Source organism: Protopterus annectens, chromosome 7.part0 (genome assembly GCF_019279795.1).
Source record: "Protopterus annectens isolate FY-2018-M chromosome 7.part0, PAN1.0, whole genome shotgun sequence".
In the NCBI taxonomy this organism is placed as follows: Eukaryota; Metazoa; Chordata; order Ceratodontiformes; family Protopteridae; genus Protopterus; species Protopterus annectens.
Window position 1 is genome coordinate 334,299,192 of NC_056739.1, and position 27,638 is coordinate 334,326,829.

A 27,638-nucleotide genomic window follows, 5' to 3' on the forward strand; every position below is an offset into this window, starting at 1 on the left:
AAGCTGCACTCTCTAAAGCCAAAAGCACAGCATCCGTGGGACCGGACAAAATCCCAGGCTGCGTTTTACACGAACTTCAGAACAAACTGGCCCCCCACCTAAGCACCATGTTCAGTCATAGTCTCACATCAGGCTTTGTGCCCACTGAATGGCACACAGCAACAGTTATCCCACTCCACAAAGGGGGAGCCACCACTGATCCCAGGAACTATCGCCCTATTAGCCTGATGAGCCTGGTCTGTAAGGTCGTGGAATGTATCATCATGGAACTCGTAAACAAAGACATTGGTAACCTCCAAACTCTGGACCCCACCCAGTTTGGGTTTGTGAAAGGCAGATCATGCCTTCTGAACCTGATCAACTTCTTTGAGGCAGTCACCAAAGCTGTAGACGAAGGTAAGGTGGTTCACACAGCCTATCTTGACCTTGCCAAGGCTTTCGACACCATCCCTCATTCTGGAATTATAGCTAAACAAACTAAACTGGGTGTAAATCCCTTTGTCACAAGATGGGTTGCCAATTGGCTCACTGATGGAACCCACACTGTAAAAGTTGCAGACTCCAAATCTGAATTCAAACCAGTGACAAGTGGAGTACCACAGGGTTCAGTCCTGGGACCTCTCCTGTTTGGTATCTACTTCTCTGAAGTACAGGGTAACACAGAGGGCCTTTGGCTAACGAAGTTCACAGATGAGTGCAAACTAGGAGCCATAGTTGATTCCCCAAATTATGTGGGCATCCTACAGAAGGGCCTCACTGACACAGATGCCTGGTGCCAGAGCCATGGTCTCAAGCTCAATGCCAAAAAGTGCATTGTCATCTGCTTTGGTAAAAACTCTGCACCCATGAACTACCACATAGGCGGCAGTTTACTTAATACCGAATGTGTGATGAGACCTGGGGACCCAGGTGGAAAGTAGTCTCTCCTTTGATAATTACATCACCACAGAAGTCAGGAAATCCTTCTACATGACACACCTCATCACAAAAGGGTTCTCATCTAAGAAAAAAGAGGTCGTTGTTCCCCTCTACTCGACACACATTAGACCCATTATAGAGTACAATGCCCCTTTTGGAATATACCTCACAAGACATCTGCAGCAGCTGGAAAGGCCACAGAAGTACCTCACAAAGATGATTACTGGCCTGAAACAGATGCCCTACACTGACCGTCTCAAAAAACTCCAGCTTTACTCCATAGCATGTCGCCTACTCCGGGGTGATCTCTGCCTAACATATAAAGCTATGTCAAACCCAGAGCTGTTGGACATGCTACACCTAAAGAAATCCCAGTTCCTCCGAGCTACACGCTCTAGGGATCTAAAACTTGTCACCACAATAAACAGGATATGCTGGAGGGATAGATTCCTGTTTCAGAGACTTCCCATACTCTGGAACAAGCTACCCATCTACGTCTAGCAAAGTTCCTCATTAGCACTCTTCAAGAAAAATCTTGATAAGTGGATGGGAAATAGGAAATACACCCCGGGGATCACTTCTGTGGCTCTGCTCGACAGGGGCACAGGAAAATAACTTTCTTGGATGGTGTAAGCCAGGGAACCTTGTTGGCTAGGCTTACTTAGGCCCTTAGGCTGATAGCCTAGTACCTACCTCTGCACCTATGAACGTATGTGTTGCTTTATATTGGTCTATAACATATTTGACATTAATGTGCAGTAATGCAATTTTTATGATGTCATTAGCCTTTTATTTCATGAATCAGTCTGTGCACATTGACGTGATTTTTCAAACTCATGCTGTACTTCTGAGTGTAAAGTAATGTCTTTGCAGATGCTTGTGGTGTTTAAGTCTGCACCAATACTGAAACGGGCCTTAAAGGTGAAGCAGGCCATGATGCAGCTGTACGTTCTTAAGCTTCTGAAGGTGCAGACCAAGTACCTTGGCCGTCAGTGGAGGAAGAGTAACATGAAGACCATGTCTGCTATCTACCAGAAAGTGCGTCATCGGCTAAATGATGACTGGGCGTATGGAAATGGTATCAAACTGTGTAACTTTGACTTTTTGCATGCTACAGTTGTATATAAAATTGGCTTAGGATTTGCTGGCCGTGTGGCATTAAAATGCAAGATGATGACATTTTGTCTACATTTGTGTATTAAATATTGAGTATGTAGTAGCATTTATAAATTAATAACTGCAGTTCTTTCCAAGGGTTTAAGTTGTGTAGAGTAAGAAATGTTTGTATTTGGTTGTGTTTTCACACCCAGGAGTATTCTTATTGTGACAAGAGTAATCTGTATCACTACATATTTTTACCTTGGTTCTACTTAAATTGATCTAATGCTAATTATTCCGGCATTCAGAATGTCTACCCTAAATTATCTAAAAAACAGAATAGCTATAAAGTCAGTGTTATTGCAAAGAAGGCCATTTCCCCACTATGGTGTGATCTTGGAATTGGTATATTTAAGTAGAGAAGGGGTATGATGGTCATGCCCCATGCAAATCCATTACTTTTGGCTGTGTTCAGTTTCAGCATTGTTTTTAGGTTTTTTTGGGTAGATATTTTGACCGTCAATATTGGTGTTAAGTATAACCATATTTTTATGTATATATAATGTGTGTGTGTGTATTTGTAGGTTTACATTCATGTTACCAAATCACAAAAGAATGTATTTGCCGTATTTCACACTACCGAATAGGAACAATATTGAAATTAATGTAACACAACAGTTGACATTCACGAGTATTCAGAGTTCCGTTAAATTGTGCAATCATAACACAGCCCAAAAACATTCGAGTTTCCGGATACTCTGACATCAAAACAAAACTACAAATGCAAAAATCTACATTTTTTACGTTTTTGTAGGGGACAAGCCTCCTACACCCCCCACAACCCCGTAAATTATATATGCCAACTCCAAGATCACATTACATTGAGAATTCCCAATCCCCACTGTACCACAATCTCCATTCAAAAGCTTTTCCAGTTTTTGAAGGCTTGATCAACAGATAGGGACCAGTGTGCAATCATACATACAGCAGCACACTTCAGAGCGTCGAGTTCTCATGCTCGAATGGTACTGTCTTTTCGTTAGCATTTGTTCAACATAATACGGTATGACTTTTCAATCATTCAGGTAAATGCATTCGTTTTGTTAATATCCAGTGTTGTGCAAGACAGCAAAATGAATGTAAACCATATTTACACATACGTATATATGTATATGTATGTATAGATATAGATATATATATATATATATATATATATATATATATATATATATATATATATATATATATATATATATATATATATATACACACACACACACACACACACACACACACACACACACACACACACACACACACACACACATGCACATTTGGATTGACCTAAAAAAAAAAAGAGGTAATCTGTAAAAGTAAACATGAAAAACATTGAAAAAAACAGGGAAAAAGACCTCACTTATCACATGCTCTGGGCCTTAATCTTGGAGCATGCAAAAAAAAAATTACAAGGAGCAAGCCCCCAATGCACCCCCCATATAGGGGCAAATCACCTACTAATTAAATATACCAGATGTCCTTCTATTCCTCTGCAGTATTCTTAACGTGTCCAAACTTTCACAAATTGTTTTTGATATGCTAGACTCAGAGTCTGGCATTTCAGAAATAATTTTTGAAAGTTGGGACATATTCAGAATACTGCAACAGAGAAAAGGAGGACATCATTATATGTACCAAGACACAAAAAAAAACATGCTTCCCAGTTCCAGTTTTTGTCAGCTATGCACTGGGTGAGCCCATCATCTACCATCTCTAACCAGAGCATATTAACATCACTGTGAGGTAGAGCAGGCCTTCGAGTCCATAAGAAACATTTCTTTTTTAACCCTGTCCCAGGTTGTTGTACCTCATCCTCCTGGTTAGCCTTTCACTGGCAAGAATTGAGACTATCCTCACAGATTCTCCCATGTCTGTTTTAGGGCCACTAACCTAGCTGCAAACTTTATCTGCTTCTCACTGACATGTAGCTAGTAGCTGTTATGTCACTGCACACCTTTGTATGTTTTAATAGATGCAGATGGCAAACTCCAACAATGCCGACTATACATCACTCTAATTTAAATTGGGAGGTGAATACTTAGCCTAGTGCACTTCAGTACAGGTATAAATAATCAGTGGAATTGCAGAATGATTGCGTTTCCAAACATTGCAGATCTTCACTACTCTCATTAGTAAATACCCAGCTGTTATCAGTTGACAAGAGCTCACATAATCATAGTATCTATTTAGTCTAACTCGATCTCTTAGTTATGTCAAAAAAAAAAGTTTGTGTAATTTTGTTTAAGACACCAGCATTTTTTGAATGTGATAATGTACGTCTTCAGTTACGTTCAGAAAATTTCTTAAATGAGTGTAAGGAAACAAAGCTCCCTGGAATAGGGGGATGAAGCCTTAATTGTGACCCAGATGACAGGAGTTTGATTAGAGGACAGGGCATTGGAAGACTAGGGACATGGAAAGGGAGGAATACAGGGGCAGAACACAGATGTTCTTCATGTTTCACTGTTGCAGTCATTACATTTGGGTAATCTGCTGGCAGGTTGCCCTCAGTCAACCTGATTTACAAAGTCTTGGGTCCTGCGTCGGTTGCTGTCCCTTCTTTCATGACGTCAGGTCATCAGGGGCATAAAACATGCAGCCGACGCCATTACATCAGTCTTTCTTGCCGTGCGTTGCAGAAGCAGTTCGCAAGTGCCGGTCGGCCGACTCCTGAAATGTTCGTTTTCGAGTTTCAGAACCGAAGTCTTCAACTTAAAGCTAAGTACCCCGTTGGGGAAACTTTTTCTTGCTCCTTACCAATGTCAGTAAAAGTTAATAATTGCATTACTTGTGGAAAGCAAATACATCATAAAGATTTTCATTCGTACTGTATTCCTTGCCTAGGCCCTGACCACGATGTACCTTGCTGTCAGTTTTGTGATTTATTTAATCAGCGCACTATCCGTCGTCGGTACATTTTTGCCTCTAAATATTTCAGTTCTCGGTTTAATTATCCAGATCAGTTAGCCATCCGACTACTGGGATTACAAAAAAATAAAGATAAAGACAGAGACAGGCCGCCGAGGTCCAAAACTGCCGACAACGCTTCTCCTAAGCCAGTCACCAGTTCGCCGTGAGGTGCTTTTGCAGCCCCTGATACCCACTACTTCTGATTCGCAGGCCTCTACTGAGACCCATTCGGAGTCCGGTATGCCACGAGATGCTTCACATATGGAACCTGCGGATGTCTCTACCTTGGATGGGTCCGGAGCCTCTCTGCAGGCACTGGCTTCTGAGGGTGTATTCAGGCCTACAGACTTGCATATTAAATCAACACCACCTTCATTACTAAGGCCTAAATCTCAATCTGTGTCTAAAAAACAGACGCCCAGGCCACATGTTCAGTCCCCTATGCCTAAAAAAACGAATCAAAATGGCTGAAGATCTAATTACTTTAATCAGGGGTAGTCACCCCCACCCCCCCAAGAGGCCTAGTGCTGAGCTTGATTATGAATCTTCTGATCAGGATTCTGTTTCTTCTGACTCTTCTAATGACCTGGGTTTGTCCATACCTATTTATGAGGATTCTGATGCAGAGAATTCCTTTCCCTCTGCCTCCCCTCTTGAGGATTTTTCTATTGGGGTGACTTTGCATACTTTACGGGATCATTTCCACTGGGAAAGTCAGGAATTTACTGGTTTAAAATAGAGGGTTAGGGATTTCCTCCTCCTACCTCAGAATAGGCCTTTGGCTATACCACCTGTACTACACATTGTTGATGATGTGTTTTCAGAAACCAGTTTGGCGCCTGATTCCCTGCCTCCACCTCCTAGTAAACCTGACGGATACTACAGGGTTCCTGAGTCCCACAAGTTCCTTTTCAAAAATCCTGTTGCAGATCCAGAAACCATTTCTCAGGGGCCCAAGGGCATTAAGGCTTCTACTGCTAAAAATCCTACCCCTTCTGATAGAGACTCCAGGGCGCTGGATAGATGGGGTATAAAGGTGTATACTTATGCAACCTTGGCAATCAGAGCTTTAAACTGCCAATTTCATATGTTAAAATATCAACAGCATATTATTGGACTGCTTAAACAGAAAATTATGTTGATTCCTGTTTGTGTAGAAAATAAAGATTTACAGGATTTAATGCATTCTGCTCAACAAGTTGGAAAATGTACCTTGTAATGTAGTTTTGATTCTTTAGAGGCCTCCTGCAGGGCTGCTGTTAATGGGTCTGTGCTTAGAAGGCATGCTTGACTTGAGCAATCTTTGCCTAATCATGTTAAAGCTAAATTGTTGGATGCTCCTTTAAATCAGGACAGCCAGTTTGGCAATAAGGCTGAAGAAGTTCTAAAAAAGATGGAAGATAAAGCTAAATCTATGCAAACTGTTAAATATTTCTTACAAGTACAACCTCCAAGATTTAGTAGGCACCAGCCTACTAAGAATTGGTCTTTTCCAGCCCCTTCCAGATCCTCTCAAGCCAAACCCAGACACAGCAAAAACCCCAGGTTTCAGTCCCAGGGGACTCTCGGAACTAAGTAGTGGGGGGCCTCCACTTCCAAATCTGGAAATAACAAGACAACCCCCTATGGTAAATGGTCTCAATGACTTCCTTTTAAAATTACCAAGTGCTTACCTTTTAACCGCCCCTTTGGGGGGAAAGATTGCTCTTCATGCAAAGAACTGGGAACTCATAACCCAGGACAGATGGGTTTTAAATAGTGTCCCAGGGATACAGATTTCATTTCCACACGTTGCCAACACCAAACAGGTGGCCAGACCTGCCCCCAAATCAGTGGGCAGAGGCTCAAAAACAAGTACTTTCCCTCTTAAACATGGGGGCTATTCAACCGTTACCAGAAGAGGAAAAGGGACAAGGTTTCTATTTCAGGCTTTTTCTGGTACCCAGAAAAGACAAATCATGGCATCCAATCCTGGACCTGTCTACTCTAAACATCTTGCTGGAGATTCCAAAATTCAAGATGCTGACTCTTCACCAGTTACTTCCTATGCTAGGGAAAGAAAAAAAGCATACCTGCACATCCCATTCAGGGAATCTTGCAGAAGATACCTACGCTTCAAAGCAGGCTACTTGGATTATTTGTTCTGCACTGCCCTTTGGCTTGTCTACTGCGCCCAGGGTTTTCACAAAGTGCCTGGCTACAGTTATTGCATTTTGCAGGCAAAGAAATATTCAAATATATCCATACCTGGACGATTGTCTAATTCAGGCAGAAAACCAGGGCATACTTCTAAATCATCTGGCATTTGTAAAAATGGTTCTAACTTGTCTGGGATACACCATAAACGAAAAGAAATCACAACTGGTACCCTGTCAACAGATTACATTCCTGGGTTCAAGATTGAATACAACTGCCCTGATGGCTTTCCTCATGCTGGAGAAGCGAATTCATTTGGTAACTTACTTCAAACAAGTAGCCACAAAAACCCCTGCTATCTGCAAGACAAATGCTGCAAGCCTTGGGGTTCATGGCCTCCTGCATTTTTCTAATTCCATATGCACGACTGCATACGAGGAAACTACAGTGGTACTTAAAAAGTCTATGGAGTCAACATTGACACAGCCTAGAAACAATGATTCCTATCATACCTTGCCTACGCCTGGAGTTCCTATGGTGGGCAGAGGCCAGCCACCAAAACAAGGGACTGCCATTCACACTACCCCCTGCCACCCAAACCCTAACTACAGATGCATCAGACTGTGCATGGGGGGCTCACCTGGCAGAGAAGTGCATTCAGGGCAAATGGAACCCAAATCAAATGCACCTACATATCAGTCAAAAAGAAATGTTAGCTGTACAGAATGCTCTGACAGCCTTCAAAGACTACATTCTTCCAGGACAACTAATGGTAAAGACGGACAACACCACAGTACATAAACAAGCAGGGGGGGGGGTACACATTCCTACCCCCTCTGCTGACTAGCCATGGCATTGTGCTGACTAGCCATGGCATTGTGGAACACAGCCTTGAGCTACCAAGTGCACCTACAAGCTCAATTCCTGCCAGGAAAATTGAATACACTGGCAGACGGACTAAGCAGAAAACTCATGGACCCACACCAGTGGCAACTGGAACCATGGATTTTAAACATGTTGACAAGCAAATGGGGGAGCCCAGACATAGATCTATTAGCCTCCCCCCAGAACCTACCAATTGGACAAGTTTTGCACAAGGACTCCCCACAAACAAGCCTGGAAAAGTGGATGCTCTTTTTTTTAGCTGGAAGTCTACGCCTTTCCCCCCTCTGCCTCTGCTCTCCAAAGTTCTACTAAAAGTCAAACAGGACAAACCAAGGATGATTTTGATTGCTCCAGACTGGCCACGCCAACACTGGTACCCACTCCTGCGCAGTGTGTCGCAAATATCTCCATGGCACCTGCCTCACACCCCTTCCCTGCTGTCTCAGCAGGAGAGCCAAATTCTGCACCCTCAGCTTCCAACATTGAACCTTGCAGTCTGGCTAATCATTTAAATTTACCTTTATCCCTCAGCAAACCTGTAATGGATGTCATCTTGGAGGCGAGAAGACCTAGTACTAGAATATCTTATGCTGACAAATAGAAAAGAATCTGTGCCTGGAACCAATCTTTAGGGATGAGCACAGCAGCGCCCAATTTACCTCAGATTTTGCAATACTTACTGCTTCACAAGGGCCTGTCTTTTTCCTCTATTAAAATCCACGCCTCAGCTATTTCAGCTCACTATAACACAGAACCACCCCTCTTCCCTCATCCTCTGCTCAAGCAGTATTTCTGAGTGGCAAAGAACTTGAGACCACCCAGGAGAGCTCCTACCCCTGCCTGGGACCTTAACTTTGTTTTGGAGAAGCTCACTCTACCTCCTTTCGAGCCAGCTGCTACTGCATACTTAAAATTTCTTTCTTTCTTGGAAAACAGCCTTCCTTTTAGCAATCACTTCAGCTAGAAGGATATCTGAATTACAGGCCCTTATGGCAGTAGAGCCTTTCATCATCTTTCATGCGGACAGAGTATCTCTCAGGACCAATCCATCCTTCATGCCCAAGGTGGTTTCCAGTGTGGCTCTTACCTCAGTCCATTCATTTGCCAACCTTCTTTCCCAATCCACAGAACAAAGGGGAACGGATTCTGCATTCCTTGGATGTGCACAGACAACTTAGATTCTACTTGGACAGGACTAAATCTCGAAGAAAATCTGAACAATTGCTGGTAGCATTTGCTGCAGGGGCAGTGGGGAAGGCTATTTCAAAACAAACCATTTCTAAATGGATAAGCCATTGCATTAATTTCTGTTATAAGCACCATGGAAAACCTATCCTCCAAGGGGATCAGATCTCACTCCACCAGGGCTGCATCTACTTCTGCAGCCATTCTCAGAGGTGTTCCTACCAGGGATATTCTAGAAGCTGCTACCTGGAGTTTTGTTCATACTTTCACCAAGCATGATCATTTACCAATTTTTTCTAAATCCAGAGCAGGCTTTGCCACTGCTGTCTTACAGGGCCTTATAGCTGGCCCCAATGCTGTATAAACTCCTCCTCCAACCATAACTTTGGGAATCTACCCAAATGTAATGACTGCAACAGTGAAACACGAAGAACATAGTACAGTTGTGTACACTTAACAAAAATGTAGATGTTCGAGGGTATTCACTGTTGCAGTCCTGATTAACCTCCCTCCAGTCCCCTATTTTTCTCTGGCTATACCTCTACTTTCCTTTACTATGCTTAAAAGCCTTTTTGGTGTGTTTGCTTTTGGTTGGAGGTATAATTTTGTGTTTTTAATTTTATTTGCTCCCCATTAAGGGGGGGGGCACCTGACATCTGGGGCAAGAAAAACTGATGTAATGGCGTCAGCTGCATGTTTTATACCCCTGACGACCTGACGTCATGGAAGAAGGGACAGCAACCGACGCAGAACCCAAGACTTTGTTAATCAGGCCGACTGAGGGCAACCTGCCAGCAGATTACCCAAATGTAATGACTGCAACAATGAATACACTCTAACATCTATATTTATGGTAAATGTACACAACTGTACTTTTCCTGCCTGTCTGGGGTGAAGGTCACATATGTTCATGACAAATGCACAAGGTTTTAATTTCCATGGGGAACAACCAAGCAGTGCCTCCAGGTGCGCGAGTGGAACATCCTGCTCACGTGAGCTCCTTATGAAAGTGAAGGGCAAGATCACTGCTGCTGTTAATTACATGCCTCACTTATGGGGTTAATCATGGTCAGATAAAAGAAATTCTGAACCACCCCTGATGGTTGACTTAATGATGACTCTACTGTTCAGTCCTCACCTTCAGTGATGAGGAAACATGTATGAACCAGTTAGCAGAGAATGGAATGATCAATGGCAGTGATGGCAAATTTAATCAACACAGTGTTATTTTAAATTAATGTCACAGCTCAGCTTTCAGTGTACACTGTTTACAGAATAGTACTGTAGTCCAAATCAGGATCATAAAAATTAGCTTAAAAAATTAGAAACAGAAAAATTATACACAGGTTCAGCATATAAAAAGGCAGTTAGTATGAAAATTAAATAGATACCAAAAATTAATTAATAGTGACAGAAAAAAAAGTAGCTGCACTTTGTTTTAAGAATCTGGCAAAGCTCAACCGTTTATTCTCTGTCAACTTAAGCTTATTACAGTCTTTATTCATATGGTAAACCCTTTGGACGCCTTATAAACAGAGTAATACACTCCGTCCACACTGATGGAGCGCCAGAACAAGACTGCTGTTCTTTAAAAGCTTTTATTAAATAAGCTAGAGTTCTGTGGCTTGTGCTGCTGGCTGCATCAGTAGCAGCATTCCAAAGCAACTAGGCAGTAAGCTCAGCATGTCATCACATTATTTACATACAAGTTTGAGTCTCTTCACATTATTTACATACAAGTTTGAGTCACTCAGATAAAGAAAAAAAACTGCATTTATGGCCTCATAGCCCCTTTGTCTCCATCCAGGACCGTGACGTTTTGTGCAGAGCATTTTGGAGTATATCTGTGCGAGTGCAGGAGAATGTACTTCAGTAGACAAGTACAGCATTGTCACAAGATCCTATGCTGCTCTGTCGGTACCTCACACCACCTTGGAATCCATTCTGACATCACAGAAATCTTCCTTGGTTGAGTGGGTAAGCTGCTTCGCCATTTCATCACTTGAGATGGATGTAAGTAGTAATTCATCCTGATACTAGTTTGAGTTCTTAATCATTTCTTTGCTTCACCACATTTGAAGGTATGCAGGACTTTGTGCTTGAGAAATTGAGAGACATGGTCTTCAACTCTGGCAGTACTGCTCCTGAGAGCTCAGCCTTTGAAAAATGGCTGCGAGCTTGTCTACCTCAGAGCTGCTGCTTATCCTCATCCTTCCCCTCAGATGCATGCCAGTACCAGGTCTTGGAAGGAAAGGAGAAAGGAACCTTGAGAGAGCCCTCTCTTTGGATCTCTTATTAGGAATGCTATGTTTACTGAGGCAGAAATCGAAAGATGGGTCCTGTGGTCCTAATAAGGATTTATATCTGCAGACATTCACTATTTTTATAGTCTTTGCTTACCATGCTGTCCCAAGCAGATTCCAGTGGTATTTCTGCACAACAGAGTTGTAATCATATGTCCATGTTTCCTGTGAAAGTCAGAAGCTACAAGCTCCGTTTCAAACTGATTATATTTCTGCCACCTTACATTTTTTGGTCTTTTTTTTTAAAGTTCCTCGTGGCTTTCTGCATTATTGATGCTACAGATGCAGTGACTTGGATTATCTCTTGACTGTGTTTGTAGGAAGCATGACTTTAGGTCTCTGTTTCAGGATGAACTGCTGTAGACTCAAGACACCTCAGTCTGCTAGTAAAGATGCTTTGAGACCTTTTCAGGAGACAGCATGTCCTTGTAAATGTATTTTAGTGATGAGGACATGGTGCACTAAAGGGGATGGATGACAGTCGGTTTGTGCCACTTGTGCTTCTGGCTCAGCAGCTGTCCCTTCTTACCAAAGAGCAGTAGTGATTAAGAAGAGAAATAGGAAGCAGACTGTACTCCTCTGTGTCTCTGGCTACTGGACATTGTGTAGAGGGATCACATCCATTTCTCAGTCGAAGTAGCTTAATTTTGTGATCTATGTGACAGTGTTACTTTAAGACACTGACTACAGGACGTCTTGGGACATTTCTTCCCAGTCCCAGGGATTGATGACTGCTCTGTATTTGCTATTACCCCAGCCCCTAGCCCTGATGTATCTATGAAGACTTGCTGTCAACTTCTTTAGTGCTGCACAAAAATTAGTCTAACTTTTGTAGATCCAGTGTTTTCAGTAACTGAGTGTTGTACTGGAAGTAATGTTTGTTTGAACTATAATGATTTTTTGCTTCATCCTACCTGTCAATCCAGCTTAAGTACTCCTGTAGCAGAAAAATCCCTGCCAGAGATGACCTTTGTTACTCTGAGGGTTAATTCTGTTAAGATAATGAGCTTTCATATGTCTTTCTGGGTTTGATGTCTTCCATTTCTACACATTGTGCAATTCTCATCAAGTTGCTTATTCTGTGTGCAGTAGTCTTACTTGTTTAAGCAAGCAAAAATAAAAATTAAAATTCAAAAATAAGTCCGAAACCAGCTACTAGCAATTAGAAGAGAATTACAGTTATGAGCTGTTAATGAGTTGCTTAGAAGAGAATTACAGTTATGAGCTGTTAATGAGTTGCTTTCTGTAGTCAATTTTTGGTGTCCCTCAGCCTGCAATTGCCTCACACCTCTCAAATGTCCAGATTTTCACCTCAAAATTTCAGTATGGTCCTTGTAAACTTTCATTTTCTGGCAAATCAATGGGATGATCTGAGGAATGAAATTAGTAAATGTCATACCTGTGAGTTTCAGACTTCATATGCTTTAGAAAATGCATTTTTAAATATACCTTATTTTCCTAGCAACTTTCTAAGTTGACAAGAGCAATATTTAAAATCTGTCCCCATTTTTGGACTTTGTTACCCCATTATGTCAGGCTTTGTCCCGATTTCTTGGGTGAAGAAATTGAGAGATGTGATTTGCCTGCTGTGCAAATCTGGATATGTCACTCAATCAGAAAGTGCTCTTGAACAACTGGGAAATTGGCTAGTATTTACTGTTTTAGTAACTGCCTGTGAGCCTGCTCTTATAATACAGTCTCCCCCCACCCACCAGTCTGATTCATTTGTGCAGGGTTCATTAGTGCTGTGTGCTATCAGAGTCGGTTCATTCTGTTGTTATTGGCTGAAATGCAGCTTCTCTTTGAGTGGTGTGTGTCAACTGTGAGGCCTAGGTAAATCTCTTATGTTAAAATTTCTAGCTTGAAGAAAGGCCTGAGTAGAAACTGAGAGACGATAAATGCATCACAAGTAGAGTAATGAAAGGCAGTTAAATTCCTATTCTACCACTAGATTCAGAGTTCGCCTAGTGTCTGCTTCAGCATTAGTTCCTCCTGCAGATCAGGCAATAATGCTGATGCCTTATTGACAGAGGCCTTCCTTTAGTCACAACATATTGGGTTCCATGCTTCTTTCTGTATTGACTTAGTCGCAGAGCATCTCATTTTCACAGGATCAAAGTCGGATCTCACAGCAGATTTACGTAAGCCCATTTTACTTGCTAGTCTGTGGCACCTGACCCATCTAAATGGCCTATGACTAGCTGTAGATTGTCATCGCCACAAGGATTCCTAAGTGGCCTCAATCTGTGGTTTATTAGGGTTTACAGTTTCTGCTCATCAGGCATCCAGTGCCCGAGTATCTGACTGTTCTTCTTTATCTTCCGGGCTTTAAGTGCTGTTCTATTTTTGCTACTTGTAATCTGATGCCCTAATGCTGGATACTCCCTAAGCCTGGCAAAGTAAAGCCCCACTATCAGTGGACTTTACATGGGCATCTCCAGAACAGGGGAAAGAGATTTTTTTGGAGTAGCATCATGTCAGGGGTCCAGACATCTGCCTTGGGTACTTGTTTTCTGCCACAGAGACTGGAAACCCTGGCCTTCAGACAGTCTCATGTAGAACTTTTCCACCAGATGAAAGGTCTTTTCATTTTTCTAACCTACATGGCTTCTGTACTAGGGAACCAGTGCTGCTATGTGCCCTTTCCATGATGCCTTTGTACCAGATGGCTATTCAAGTAGTGCACAACTTCTCCAGGATAATGGTCTTTCCAGTTATTTCATCTTTCTGGCCAAGAGAAGACTAGCTTCTTCATTTGTTTCTGAGATGTCAGCCAAAAGAAAAGTCAGAAATTCAGACTGATAAGCTAGTGTCTCCATAGCCTTTTTTTTAGATGTGCATTATGAAAGTGTGTCCCCTAACATTACTGTGAAAAGGGGACTTCCCTGCTATCCTCTTCTCTAAATTACCAAATTTGTTGATACTGATGAGATGGAGAAAAGGAGGGTGATAGTAATAGTATGATTTGCTGAATAGTAGGCAACTTTGGCAAACTTGTAGGGTTTCATGTGACTCATTTGCTTCAAAGTCATAGACTTTAGACTTTCAAGCTGGCAGTTGCTTGACACAGATGCTCAGACAACTTGTGGCTTGGTTAGAGAACACTACCTACATGATACTAGTGGTTTCAAAGCACATCCCCATGCATCATATATAGGCAGTCTATCCCTTGGATTAGGAGCTATGTGGCTTTGGGCCACTTACAGATGTAGATATTTGCATCCTGCACTCTGTCATAAAAGTAATGGAATTGTCATGCCTGTGCACTTTACTTTCCACCAGGTTTTGGTGGAGAAAGCTGCTCAAAGTTACTGTGACTGTACCATACTCTAAGATTAAAGTATTTGAGCATATTTTCATAGGTTTTTATTTTTTAATAAACTTGCACCAGCCTCAGGTCTCATTGGATCCAATAGAGGACCTGGCCTTGAACACATGCTGTGCCAGAAGGCCATGGGGGGTGGGGGGGCTGTCCATCCACTAGTTAAATCAGGAGTCCATTTCTACTGAGAGGATGAGTAAGGGATGTTTTCAGCAAGGACTGTGGCGAACACATTTGTTTCCCCTTTTCCTGGTTGTTTTTAACTAGGCTGTCCTTGTGCAAATGGCCACTATCAGAGAAGCAACAACCTTGTAAAAATTATCTGGCAAGTCCTTGATGACTTCGAGAGCTAGCTGCTAATGGCACTTCTGGTCTAAAAGAAAACTGAAGATATGAGGTCTACAGTGGACTTTAATGGACTCTGCGGTTTTTAATCCTTAAGGAATTTCTTATGGTTTCCATTCAATCTGTCTTGCCCCCTTATGTGTAGCGGAATTTGGGTGTGCTTGATAGACCTTCATGTTGCACACCTACACATCAAGATTGAGAGCCTCAGGATCAATATCCCCTATTTTCTCCATAGGGTCCAATTACTAGGGTTTCCAGACCCTGACACGTGTCCTGTCATTAGTCCCAAAGGTGAATTTTACAAAAGGCATAGTAGTTGTGGCAGCACACTTGTAGACAAGTCGTACACATTTCTCTGTGCGCATATAATTAGTCCCTGGTCATCTAGGTTTTCCATTGTAATCAGAGCATTAGATACAACTTTCAGCCTTCCCAACATCTTACCATATTGATGAACAAGGCAAGGTTAATTCTGACCCCTGTGCTATAGCTTCTTCCTTGTGGTGTCAGCTGAGCACTCTTTCTGTAGAAACCTTTCTTCCTCTGGATGGCTTTTGAGGAAGTAACCCTTCCGTCACCATTTTTTAGTCATTAATCAGCATCGACAGAGCCTCTTTGTAGGTTGTTCTTTCATGACAACAGCCATGCATTTGCTTCTTTCATATCTTCACACGGCAATGATTCAGTGAACAGTTGAGGAGCAGTGGGTCGAAGTTTCTCAGTATGTGTGCACACTAGCTAACTCTTCTCAAGCCTGCCATAAGGCCATTCACTAGAAGGTGGTTGATGTAAATCACCCATTTTTGCAATAATCAACTGTCCAATGTCAACTCTGATAACACTGTCTTGGATTGAAGAGCCCCTTAGCACAAGGTGTTTGGTTTTATTTAATATTTTAGTTACATATATATTCAAAATTGGCACTGTGGTTTAGGATGTAATAATTTTGCACCTCATCTGAGAAGCCTTGTTTTGATCTTGTACAACAAAAAGAATAGCTAAGTCTATGGGAAACGTTATAATGAAGCTTCTTAGGCATGGGACTGGGTGATCTGTACTAAGAGTTCACAAATCATGGCCATCCATTTTTAGCAGTCTCAACTCCCTGGTAGGCAGACTTGGCCACAAATTCCTATTGTCTCATGAGTGACTGCATCAATGGGCATGAAACTGTTTCCTCATGAGGGATCTGAAATCAGACATGTTTGTATATCCAGACAGTATGAAGTGAAAGACCTTTGACTTCACATTAATTCTTTCAGAGATTATTCTTTTTTTTTTTTTCCTTTTTTTCAGAAATCTGTTTTATTTCAGAGGTAATTCACCAACAAATTTACAACAGTCCAATGTACAAAGTGGGTACATACAAATAAAGAATGCAACCATATTGTGGGCGTAAGACCATATAGGTAATTTATCCGCAGGGTTACAATAAACAAGGAAATGGAACATAAGCAACAGTACGTTGATAGCTTTGCATTTAAAAAAAATAGTAGTATGACTTGATATAAAGATTTTTGACCTTTAGTTAACCCACAACTATGTACAATATTTACAGCTGCTACAAAATCTCGTAGAAAAGATTGTTCTTTTCAGGGCTCATTTAAAGCTGGCTGATCTGAAAGGCTTCAGTATGCATTCCACTAAAAAACAACTGAGAAGAATGTTGTTGATAGCACAAGGTTTAAGAGCTATACCTAATTTATACCCAAAGATTAATCAGCTGCATCATGTTTCTTAAGCTAAACCCATCAAAGTGGATTGGTAGTGGTTTAGTTTGTAGCATTGGGTTTAAAACCACTCCTGTATGGGTTTGATTACTTCAGTTGAATGTTTCAAAAATATCTGCTGGGAACCTTTTTGTAATTGTCTCTTTACAAATTCACCAAATTTTACTACTTAGCCTAATATTCATTTATTCCTGATAGATCTAATGATGTTCGTGTTTCACTGTTGCAGTCATTGCAATTGGGTTATCCTGCTGGCAAGCTACCCGCAGTCGGCCTGAGTTACAAAGTCTAGGTCCGGCGTCGGTTGCTGTCGCCTCCTCCCTGACGTCAGTGCGCCAGGGGTATAAAAGATGCAGCCGACTTCATTTTCTTCAGTCTTTCTTGCCGCGCGGTGCCCGAAGCAAAAGCAGTTCGCAAGTGCCGGTCAGCCGACTCCTGAGATTTTCAAATTCGAATTTCAGATCCGAAGACTTCATTAAAGCTAAGTACCCCGTTGGGGAAACTTTTTTTCTTGCTCCAGACCGATGTCAGAAAAAGTTAATTGTATTTCTTGTGGGAAGCAAATACCTCATAAGGATTTTCATTCTTACTGTATTCCTTGCCTACACGTTGCTAGTTGTTGGTTTTGTGCTAAATTTAACCAACGCACTATTAAGCGTCGGCACGTTTTTGCATTTCATTATTTTGGCAGAAGATTTAACTATATAATGCCGTCTGAGTAACCGACTACTGGAGTTTATAAAAAGCGCAAAGAAAAGGACAGGCACCCGAGGTCCAAAACTGACGAGGCTTCTGCTAGGCCTGTCACCAGTTCTCAGTGAGGCGTTTTCGCAGCCCCTGGCGCCCGCTACCTCAGAGCCACAGGCTGCTTCCGACTCCCACTTGGAGCCAACTAGGCTGCTGGAAGGTATTGGACACTCGAAAACTATTCCCTCAGATGGGTCCGGAGCCGCTGAGCAGGCATCGGCTTCTGAGGGTGTTTGCAGGCCTTATACAGTTGTATGTAAAACAAACTTCAGCTTCAAAGGCAAAGACTAAAGCAGCTCTAAATACAAAGAAACAAGTACAGCATTCTCCTGGACAGGCCTCCATGCCTAAAAAACAGATGCTTAAAATGGCCGAAGACCTAATTACTTTGATCAGGTGTTCCCATACCCCTCCTGATAAGAGGCCTAGGCAAGAGATAGAACATGCATCTTCAGATCAGGTTTCCATTTCCTCTGATTCCTCTTCTGAACAAGAATATTCTCTTCCTCCCTGTGAGGATTTTGATGCTGACGAATATATTCCTTCAGCCTCTCCTCCTGAGGATTATTCTTTTGGGGAACCCTGCATACTATGAGAGAGCATTTCCACTGGGAGAGCCAAGATTACTCAGAATCCAAGAAAATGCTCAGAGACTTCCTTTTATTACCTCAGCACAGGCCCCTTGCTATTCCTCCTGTCTTAGACATTGTAGATGTATTTTCAGTGTCCGGACTGTCTCCTGACTCTCTGCCACCAACTCCTGTTAAACCAGACAGATACTACAGGGTTCCTGATTCACATAAATTTCTTTATAAAAACCCTTCTGCAGACCCAGAAACTATCTCTCAGGGTCCCAAAGGGGTCAAGGCTTCCACTGCAAAAAACCCTATACCCTCTGATAGGGATTCCAGGACCCTGGACTGATGGGGGAAAAAGATTTATACTTCTGCTACCTTGGCTGTAAGAGCTTTAAATTGCCAATTTCATACGCTTAAATATCAGCAATATCTAATGTCCCTTGAACAGGTAGGAAAGTATACTTTGCAATGTGGCTTTGATTCTCTAGAGGCCTCTTGCAGGGCTGCTGTTACAGGTTCTGTCATTAGGAGACATGCTTGGTTAAAAGAACAGAATCTGCCTGATCATGTTAAAGCAAAATTATTAGATGCTCCAGTACAACATGATACCTTGTTTGGTGTTAAAGCAGAAGAGGTGTTGAAGAAAATGGAGGACAAAGCAAAATCTATGCAAACAGTCAAGGATTTCTTACAGGTACAGCCTCCCACATTTAGCAGGAACTGGCCTGCAAAGAATTGGTCCTTTCCAGTGTCAGACAGGCCCCAGAGGCAGATCACAGCCCCAAGGCTCATACAGACCTAAACAATGGGGTGCTTCTACCTCCAAAAGCAGAGAAGAAAACTCACAGCCTTACAGGAAACATTCTCAATGACTTTCCCCTGCCAGCACCAAGCACTTATCTTCTGGCAGCTCCTTTGGGGGGGAAAACTAGCACTTTTTGCATAAAATTGGCACATGATCACCCAGGACAAATGGGTCTTAAATATCGTATCTCAGGGCTACAGGTTCCATTTCCACACCTTACCAAGGCCAATCAGTATGCCAGACCTGCCACGCAATCAATGGGCAGAGGCACAAAAACAAGTTGCATCCCTCATGGACATGAGAGCCATTCTGCAAGTACCACAGCAAGAGCAGGGACTAGGATTTTACTCAAGGCTATTATTGGTGCCCAGAAAGGACAAAACGTGGAGACCAGTTCTGGACCTGTCTATCCTGAACACATTCCTTGATATTCCAAAATTCAAAATGTTAACTCTGCAGCAGCTTCTGCCCATGCTGGGCAAGAAGGCTTGACTTGTGATTTTAGACCTAAAAGAGGCATACCTGCATGTCCCAATCAGACAATCATACAGAAGATACCTCAGATTTATAGCTGGCTCAATGCATTACCAGTTCTCTGCACTGCCCTTTGGCTTATCTACTGCGCCCACAGTCTTCACAAAATGCCTGGCACCAGTAATTGCTTTTTACAGACAAAGAGGAATTCAAATATATCCTTACTTGGACGACTGCCGTATTCAAGCAGAGGACAAGGACACTCTACTGCAGCATCTGGCATTTGTAAAAACATTACTAACAGGCCTAGGGTACACAGTAAACTAAAAGAAATCAAAACTCGTACCCTCTCGAGATAATATTCCTGGGTGCAAGTTTAAATACAACTGCCCAGATGGCTTATCTCACGCCAGACAAACACAGACAACTGACTACTTATTTCAAAATGTTGGCAACAAAGACCCAGTTATCTGCAAGAAAAATTCTGCAGGCTTTGGGCTTCATGGCATCCTGCATTCTGCTAATTCCATATGTAAGACTGCATATGAGGAAACTTCAATGGTATCTAAAAAGTGTTTGGACTCAACATTGCCACAGCCTGGAAACAATAATTACCCTCATTCCCTGCCTGCAACAGGAGTTTCGATGGTGGGCAAAAACCTGTCACCACAATATGGGACAGCCGTTCACCTTACCCACAGCCAGGCAGACATTGACAACAGATGCATCAGATTACGCCTGGGGGGCCCATATGGCAGGAAGATGTATTCATGGCACATGGTCCGCAAGACAAATGCATCTACATATCAATCAAAAAGAGATGCTTGCAGTTCAAAATGCCCTGACAGCCTTCAAGGATCTACTTCATCCAGGACAACTACTAATAAAGACGGACAATACCACAGTCATGTGGTACATAAACAAGCAAGGGGGCACACATTCCTACCCCCTCTGCAGACTAGCCATGAACTTATGGGACACAGCATTGACTTACCAAGTACATCTGCAAGCACAATTCCTGCCAGGAAGGATAAATACTCTGGCAGATGAACTAAGAAACCTAATGGATCCCCGTGAGTGGAAATTGGATCCACAAGTCTTCAGCATGATAACAAGGAACTGGGGATGCCCGGACATAGACCTATTTGCCTCCCCTCACAATTGCCAACTACAAAGATTCTGCACAAGGACTTATCGCAAGCATGGAAAATGGAAGTTCTATCTTTCAGCTGGAAAAACCTAACGGTATATGCCTTTCCTCCTCTGCCTGTCCTCCCCAAGGTACTCTTCAAGGTCAGACAAGAGAAACCAAAAATAATACTGATTGCCCCAGACTGGCCCCGCCAGCATTGGTACCTAATCCTAAAGAGCTTGTCTCAATGCCCAGCTTGGACATTACCTCAAATTCCTCACTTATTGACCCAACAAGACAGTCAGATACTGCACAGCCAACTCAAGACCTTAAACCTGGCAGCATGGCGGATAATGTAGCCATTCAAGACGCACCTCTTTCTAAAGCAGTCATGGATGTTATTTTGGGGGCCAGGAGGCCTAGCACCAGAAAATCTTATGCAGAAAAATAGAAGAGATTCTGTGCTTGGAACCAGGCACAAGGTATTGACACAATTGTTCCAAATATTACTCAGATTTTGCAATACTTAACCGAGATGCTGGATAAAGGCCTTTCCTTTTCATCAATTAAAATTCATGCCTCTGCCATTTCAGCTCATTACAATACAGAACCACCTATTTTTTCTCATCCATTACTAAGACAGTACCTCAGAAGGGCCAAAAACATAAGACCCCCAAAGAGAGCACCAATACCTGCATGGGACCTCAACTATGTCTTGGAAAAACTTACACTGCCTCCGTTTGAGCCAGCCTCTGCAGCTGATATAAACTTCTAATCCTGGAAAACAGCTCTGCTCCTAGCAATAACCTCCGCTAGACGTGTCTCAGAGTTACAGGCACTCATGGCTGTGGAACCTTTTATCATTTTCCATCCTGACAGGGTTTCTCTGAGAACAAACCCTACATTTATGCCCAAGGTAGTGACCAGTGTGGCCCTTAACCAAACAATTCACTTGCCTACCTTTTACCCAAGCCCACAGAATAAGGGCGAGAGACTTCTGCATTCTTTGGACATTCACAGACCGCTACGCTTCTACTTGGACAGAACCAAAGCTTTCAGAAAGACTGAACAACTTCTAGTAGCATATGCTGCAGGATCACGAGGAAAGCCCATTTCAAAGCAGACTATTTCAAAGTGGATAGGCCACTGCAACCATAGCTTTGGGATTCAACCCAATTGTAATAACTGCAATAGTGAAACATGATGAACATAGTACAGTTGTGTACCTACCATAAATGTAGATGTTCGAGTGTATTCACTGTTGCAGTCCAGGTTACCCCCACCCCACCATCCCCCTTTTCCTTGCTGGGACTTATCTGTACTTCTCTATTCTATACAACCTATGTGGTGTATTTGCTTGTAGATGAAGGAAAAGTTGTTTTTTGGATGTCCTTCAAGGATGCATCTGCAGTCTTTACAAATGGGTTGTCCTGTCGTCAGGCAGCCCTTCGGTCGGCCGGATTCCAAAGTCTGGGTCTGGCTTCGGCTGGTGTCGAAGGCATCAGCCGCCATTTTCCCAGTCTTTCTTGCAGAAGCTGTTGTCGGTCAGATCCAGAGATTACTACTAGACTTCTATAAAGCCTCTTTCTTGCCTCAGCCGATGTCAGAGAAAGTTAATAACTGTTTATCTTGTGGGAAACAAATACCTCATAAAGATTTCCACTACTGCATACATTGTTTAGGCCCAGACCACGCAGCTTGTCTAGCCTGTGCTTCTTTTAACCGACAGACGCTTAGACGCGCTCGACTTTGCTGAACAGATTTTCGGCTCGATTTTGCCTACATTATGCCGCCTGATCCTCCAGCGGTTCTTTCTTCGGCCGATAACTTGCCTTCTACCGAGGCCTCTTCTATCCTGGTAGAAGCTTCTGAAATCCAACCTTCTGTTGCGATTTCACAGGATTTATCAGACACCATTCCCCTAGATATTTCTACCCCTGCACGTGGAGCTGCTAGGCCTCCTCCAGCTATGTCTATTAAGGCTTTTGCCAGGGCTAAAGCAGCCAAAGCATCAAAACCTGTGCCTGCCAAGCCCCCCTCTCACAGGCCCAGCACCAGCTCCCATATGCTTTCTTTGGCTGAGGATCTCATCTCTTTAATTCGTGGAGCCCACCCTCATCCAGACAGGGCCTCTCTCCCTCCTCCAGAAAAGAGGCCTAGAGCAGAGCCCCCTGAGGCCAGTAGCCACGGATGATTCTTCTGATGACTCAGATCATACAGATCCCCCTGAGGCTTCTTATTCTCCTTTCGAAGACTCTGATGCTGAGGAGTCCATCCCTTCAGCCTCTCCTCCTGAGGAATTTTCCTTTGGGGAAACCTTGCATGCTATGAGGGAACAATTTCAGTGGCAGGGCCAAGATTTCTCAGACTCTAGAAAAAGGCTTAGGACCTTTCTACACTTGCCACAGCATAGGCCTTTAGCTATACCTCCAGTTCTATCTGTTGTTGATGATGCATTTAATGATGCTTGCACTGCTCCTGATACTTTACCTCCGGCTCCTGCTAAGCCCAATAGGTACTTATATAAGGCCCTTTTGCAGATCCAGAGACTATCTCCCAGGGCCCTAAAGCTGTAGCAGCTACTTTCTAAAACCCTCCCTCTGAAAGGGAATCCAGGTCCTTAGAGAGATGGGGTAAAAAAAAGTTTACACCTCTGCTACTTTGTCAGCTAGAGCTTTGAACTGCCAATTCCATATGATTCAATATCAAGAGTTTATGCTTGACCAGTTGACTAAAAGCTGTCCTCTGAAGAATCTTTAGATAAAAGTATGTTCAAGAAATGTTACATAACATACAGCAGGTTAGTAACCATTCTTTGAAATGTGGCTATGATGCACTGGAGGCTTCCTTTAGATCAGCCATGACTGGCACAGTTATCAGGAGGCATGCATGGTTGAAAGAACAGGCATTGCCAGACCATGTCAAATCTAAGCTTTTGGATGCACCTATGGACAAGGTCAATTTATTTAAAGATGGAAGAGAAAGCAAAATCTGTGCAAACAGTAAAAGATTTCTTACAAGGTCAACCTCCAAGGTTTAGCAGGAATTGGCCCTCCAAGAATTGGTCCTTTCCAGAATCCTCTAAGGCACAAAGAGGCAGGAATAAGAGGCAGAAACCAATCCAGGGGTGCCTACAGGGGTCGCCAGTGGCAGGGTAACAACCAACGAGGCACGGATACAGCCACCACCACTACAACAACTCAATCACAGTGACTTGGTGGCAACCAGGGAACAGCTAGAAGCACCCTTAGGCGGAAAACTGACATTATTTTCAAGAAACTGGCACTGCATTACAAGAGAAAATGTATTTTGCAGACTATAGACAAAGGTTACAGGTTCCATTTCCATACACTACCAAGAAAGAGAGGAATGCCAAACCTACCACCTTCACAAAGGACAGAAGCTCTAAAACAAATATCTCAATTATTAAGAATGCGAGCTGTGGAAAAGGTACCATTTATGGAGCAAGGGAAGGATTTTACTCCAGGCTCTTCCTGGTACCAAGAAAAGAAAACAAATGGAGGCCTATTCTAGACCTGTCCGCTTTAAACACATTCCTCATTGTTCCAAAATTCAAAATGCTGACCCTACAGCAGCTGCTTCATGCTGGGCAAGGAGTCTTGGCTGGTAACTCTAGATCTCAAGGAGGCATACCTGCACCCCATAAGACCAATTTGCAGAAGATACCTCAGATTTCTTGCAGGATCAGAGCATTATCAATTCTCAGCATTGCCCTTTGGCTTATCTACTACGCCCAGAGTGTTCACGAAATGCCTGGCATCAGTAATCGCTCACTGCAGACTTCAGGGAATTCAAATCTATCCCTACCTGGACGACTGCCTGATACAAGCGGACAACACAAACAAACTAACAGAAGACTTACAAAGAGTCATCTACCTGCTACAAGCCCTGGGATATACAGTCAATACAAAAAAGTCAAGGCTGATTCCATCCCAAAGAATAACCTTTCTGGGTGCAGAACTGGACACATCAAAACAAATGGCATTTCTAACTGCAGAAAAGAAAGAGCAACTTCCTCTCTACTTCTTGACATTAACAAAGCAAAGCCATCTAACTGCGAGGAAAGTGCTACAAGCTCTAGGCTTCATGGCATCCTGCATAATACTGGTCCCTCATGCCAGGCTTCATATGAGAAAGCTACAGTGGTACCTAAAGAATTTGTGGTCTCAGCACAAGCACAGCCTAGAAACCAAAATTCCAATGATCCCATGCCTGAAGCAAGAGTTCTTATGGTGGGCTCAGGCCTGTCAAGCAAACACAGGACTGCCCTTCTGCAAAAGTCAACCAAGACAAACCATCACAACAGATGCCTCAGACCTCGGTTGGGGGGCACACATGATGGGCAAGTGCATTCAAGGCCTATGGACTCAAGACCAGCTGCATCTGCACATAAATCTAAAAGAAATGATGGCAGTAAAATTGGCAATCCAGGCATTCAGACCTCTTCTCCAAGAAGGCCAGTTGATAAGGACAGACAACACCACAGTTATGTGGTACATCAACAAACAGGGAGGCACACACTCATACCCTCTATGCCGGCTGGCACTGGACCTATGGGATGTGGCTCTGAGCTACAACATTCAGTTACAGGCAATTTATGTACCAGGAAGGAAAACATTCTAGCAGACATATTAAGCAGAACTACAACAGATGCCCACTAATGGATGCTGCATCCGGACATTTTCAAAACCATCACAAGAGAATGGGGATTACCACAAATAGACTTGTTTGCATCCCCACTCAATCACCAGTTGAAGAAATTCTGCACAAGGACTTACCACCCACTTGCTTGGAAGGTGGACTCCCTATCCTTCAGTTGGAAAAGCCTGACAGCATATTCCCACCACTTCCTTTGATGCACAAGGTGCTTCTCAAGATCAAAGAGGAACGTCCGAGGATCATTCTGATAGCCCCAAACTGGCCAAGGCAACATTGGTATCCACTGCTGAGGAGCATGTCCCGGGAACAAATATGGACACTGCCCCTGATCCCATTACTGCTGACACAGAACAACTACAACATTCTGCATCCAAACCTAAAAACTCTGCAGCTAACTGCCTGGAACATTACATAACAGCAATTAACCCAAATTTATCCCAAAGGGTTAAAGACATTATCCTGGAGGCTCATAGACCTTCAACAAGAAAGAATTATGCAGCAAAATGGAAAAGATATCTCATCTGAGTACTGCAAAGGGGCAAGATGTGACACTGGTGAACATAGCCAACATCCTGGAGTACTTGGAGCTCTTCCATGCAGGCCTGTCCTATTCCTCCATCAAGATACATGCATCAGCTATTTCAGCAGAATACAGCTTGGATCCTCCTGTTTTCTCCTCTGCTCAGACAGTTTCTGAGGGGAATTAAAAATGTAAAACCTCCCAGGAAACCTCCATTGCCAGCATGGGACTTGAACTTTGTGCTGGAAAAACTGACTCTACCTCCTTTCGAACCAGCAGCTACAGCAGAATTGCAATACTTATCCTGGAAGACTGCTTTCCTGCTGGCAATAACTTCAGCAAGAAGGGTCTCTGAACTACAGGCATTAATGGCAGTACAACCCTTCCTGATCTTCCATCAAGATAGAGTGTCCATGAGAACAAATCCTTCATTTATGCCTAAGGTGGTATCCAGAGTCTCTTTAAATCAGGCTATTCACCTTCCTACATTCTTCCCCAATCCACAGAACAGGGGAGAAAAGCTTTTACATACCTTGGATGTACACAGACAATTACGCTACTACCTGGACAGGACAAAAAACAATAGAAAAACTGACCAGCTTTTGGTAGCATATGCAACAGGAAAAGAAGGAAAACCAATTTCTAAACAGACAATCTCCAAATGGATAGGAAATTGCATTAGATTTTGTTACTCCTACCATGGAAAGAAAACTCCAGAGAACATCAGGCCTCACTCCACAAGGGCTACAGCCACTACCACCGCTTTCTTACGAGGAGTGGCTACCAAGGACATTATAGAGGCTGCTACTTGGACCTCCGTGCATACATTTGCCAAGCATTACAACCTACCTCTATACTCTAGATCCCGTGCTGGTTTTGCCACTGCTGTTTTGCAAGGGATCCTAACTACACCATAATCTATTCTCATTCCTCCTCCCCTAGTTTAGCTATGGTATTCTACCCATTTGTAAAGACTGCTGATGCATCCTTGAAGGACATAGTACAGTTTTGTACCTACCATAAATGTAGATGTCCGAGAGGAATGCATCTGCAGTCAGGATTACCCACCCTCCTTCCCCTCTGAGGTACTCCTAACCAATCTTCAGCTAGCTTGGGGGGGATCTATTATGGTGTATTTGTTTGTATATATGTACATACATGTTTATTTTGTGTGTTTGCTCTCTACTGTTTGGAAACTTTGGCATTTATCCAAATTTAGCCATCCAAGAGGGCACCTGGCATCTGGGGCAAGAAACACTGAGGAAAATGGCGTCGGCTGATGCCTTTATACCCGAAGAACTGCCGCAATGACGCCGGGTGGAGTGCGCCACCAGCCAGACCCAGACTTTGGGGCTGCCTGACGACAGGACAACCCATTTGTAAAGACTGCAGATGCATTCCTCTCGGACATCTACATTTATGGTAGGTACAAAACTGTACTTTATGCATGCTTATTGGCCTACCATTTTAAAGGCACCTGACATCTGGGGCAAGAAAAACTGAAGAAAATGGTGTCTGCTGCATCTTTTATACCCCTGGCGCACTGACGTCAGGGAGGAGGCGACAGCAACTGACACCGGACCTAGACTTTGGAACTCAGGCCGACTGCGGGTAGCCTGCCAGCAGGATAACCCAATTGTAATGACTGCAACAGTGAATACACTCAAACATCTACATTTATGGTAGGTACACAACTGTACTTTTTAAGTTCTTTGACCTTGGATCTTTCCTCTGGCTCATGACACCAGAGGTTTTTGAGGCTTTGCTTAAAGTTCTCAGCGCTGACACTATCATGGGATTTCTGAAGTTG

The 27,638-nt window shown here is 43.0% G+C and overlaps 1 protein-coding gene across 1 annotated transcript in view; it reads left to right on the top strand.

Annotated features, from left to right (window-relative positions):
- Nucleotides 1-27,638, top strand: part of STRIP1 (striatin interacting protein 1) — a gene marked incomplete in the record, with an annotated part of 820,756 nt that overhangs the window by 763,597 nt on the left and 29,521 nt on the right. Inside the window, 1 exon segment of the mRNA XM_044076197.1 lies at nt 1,792-1,996. Within this exon segment, the coding sequence (XP_043932132.1) occupies nt 1,792-1,996 (205 nt within the window).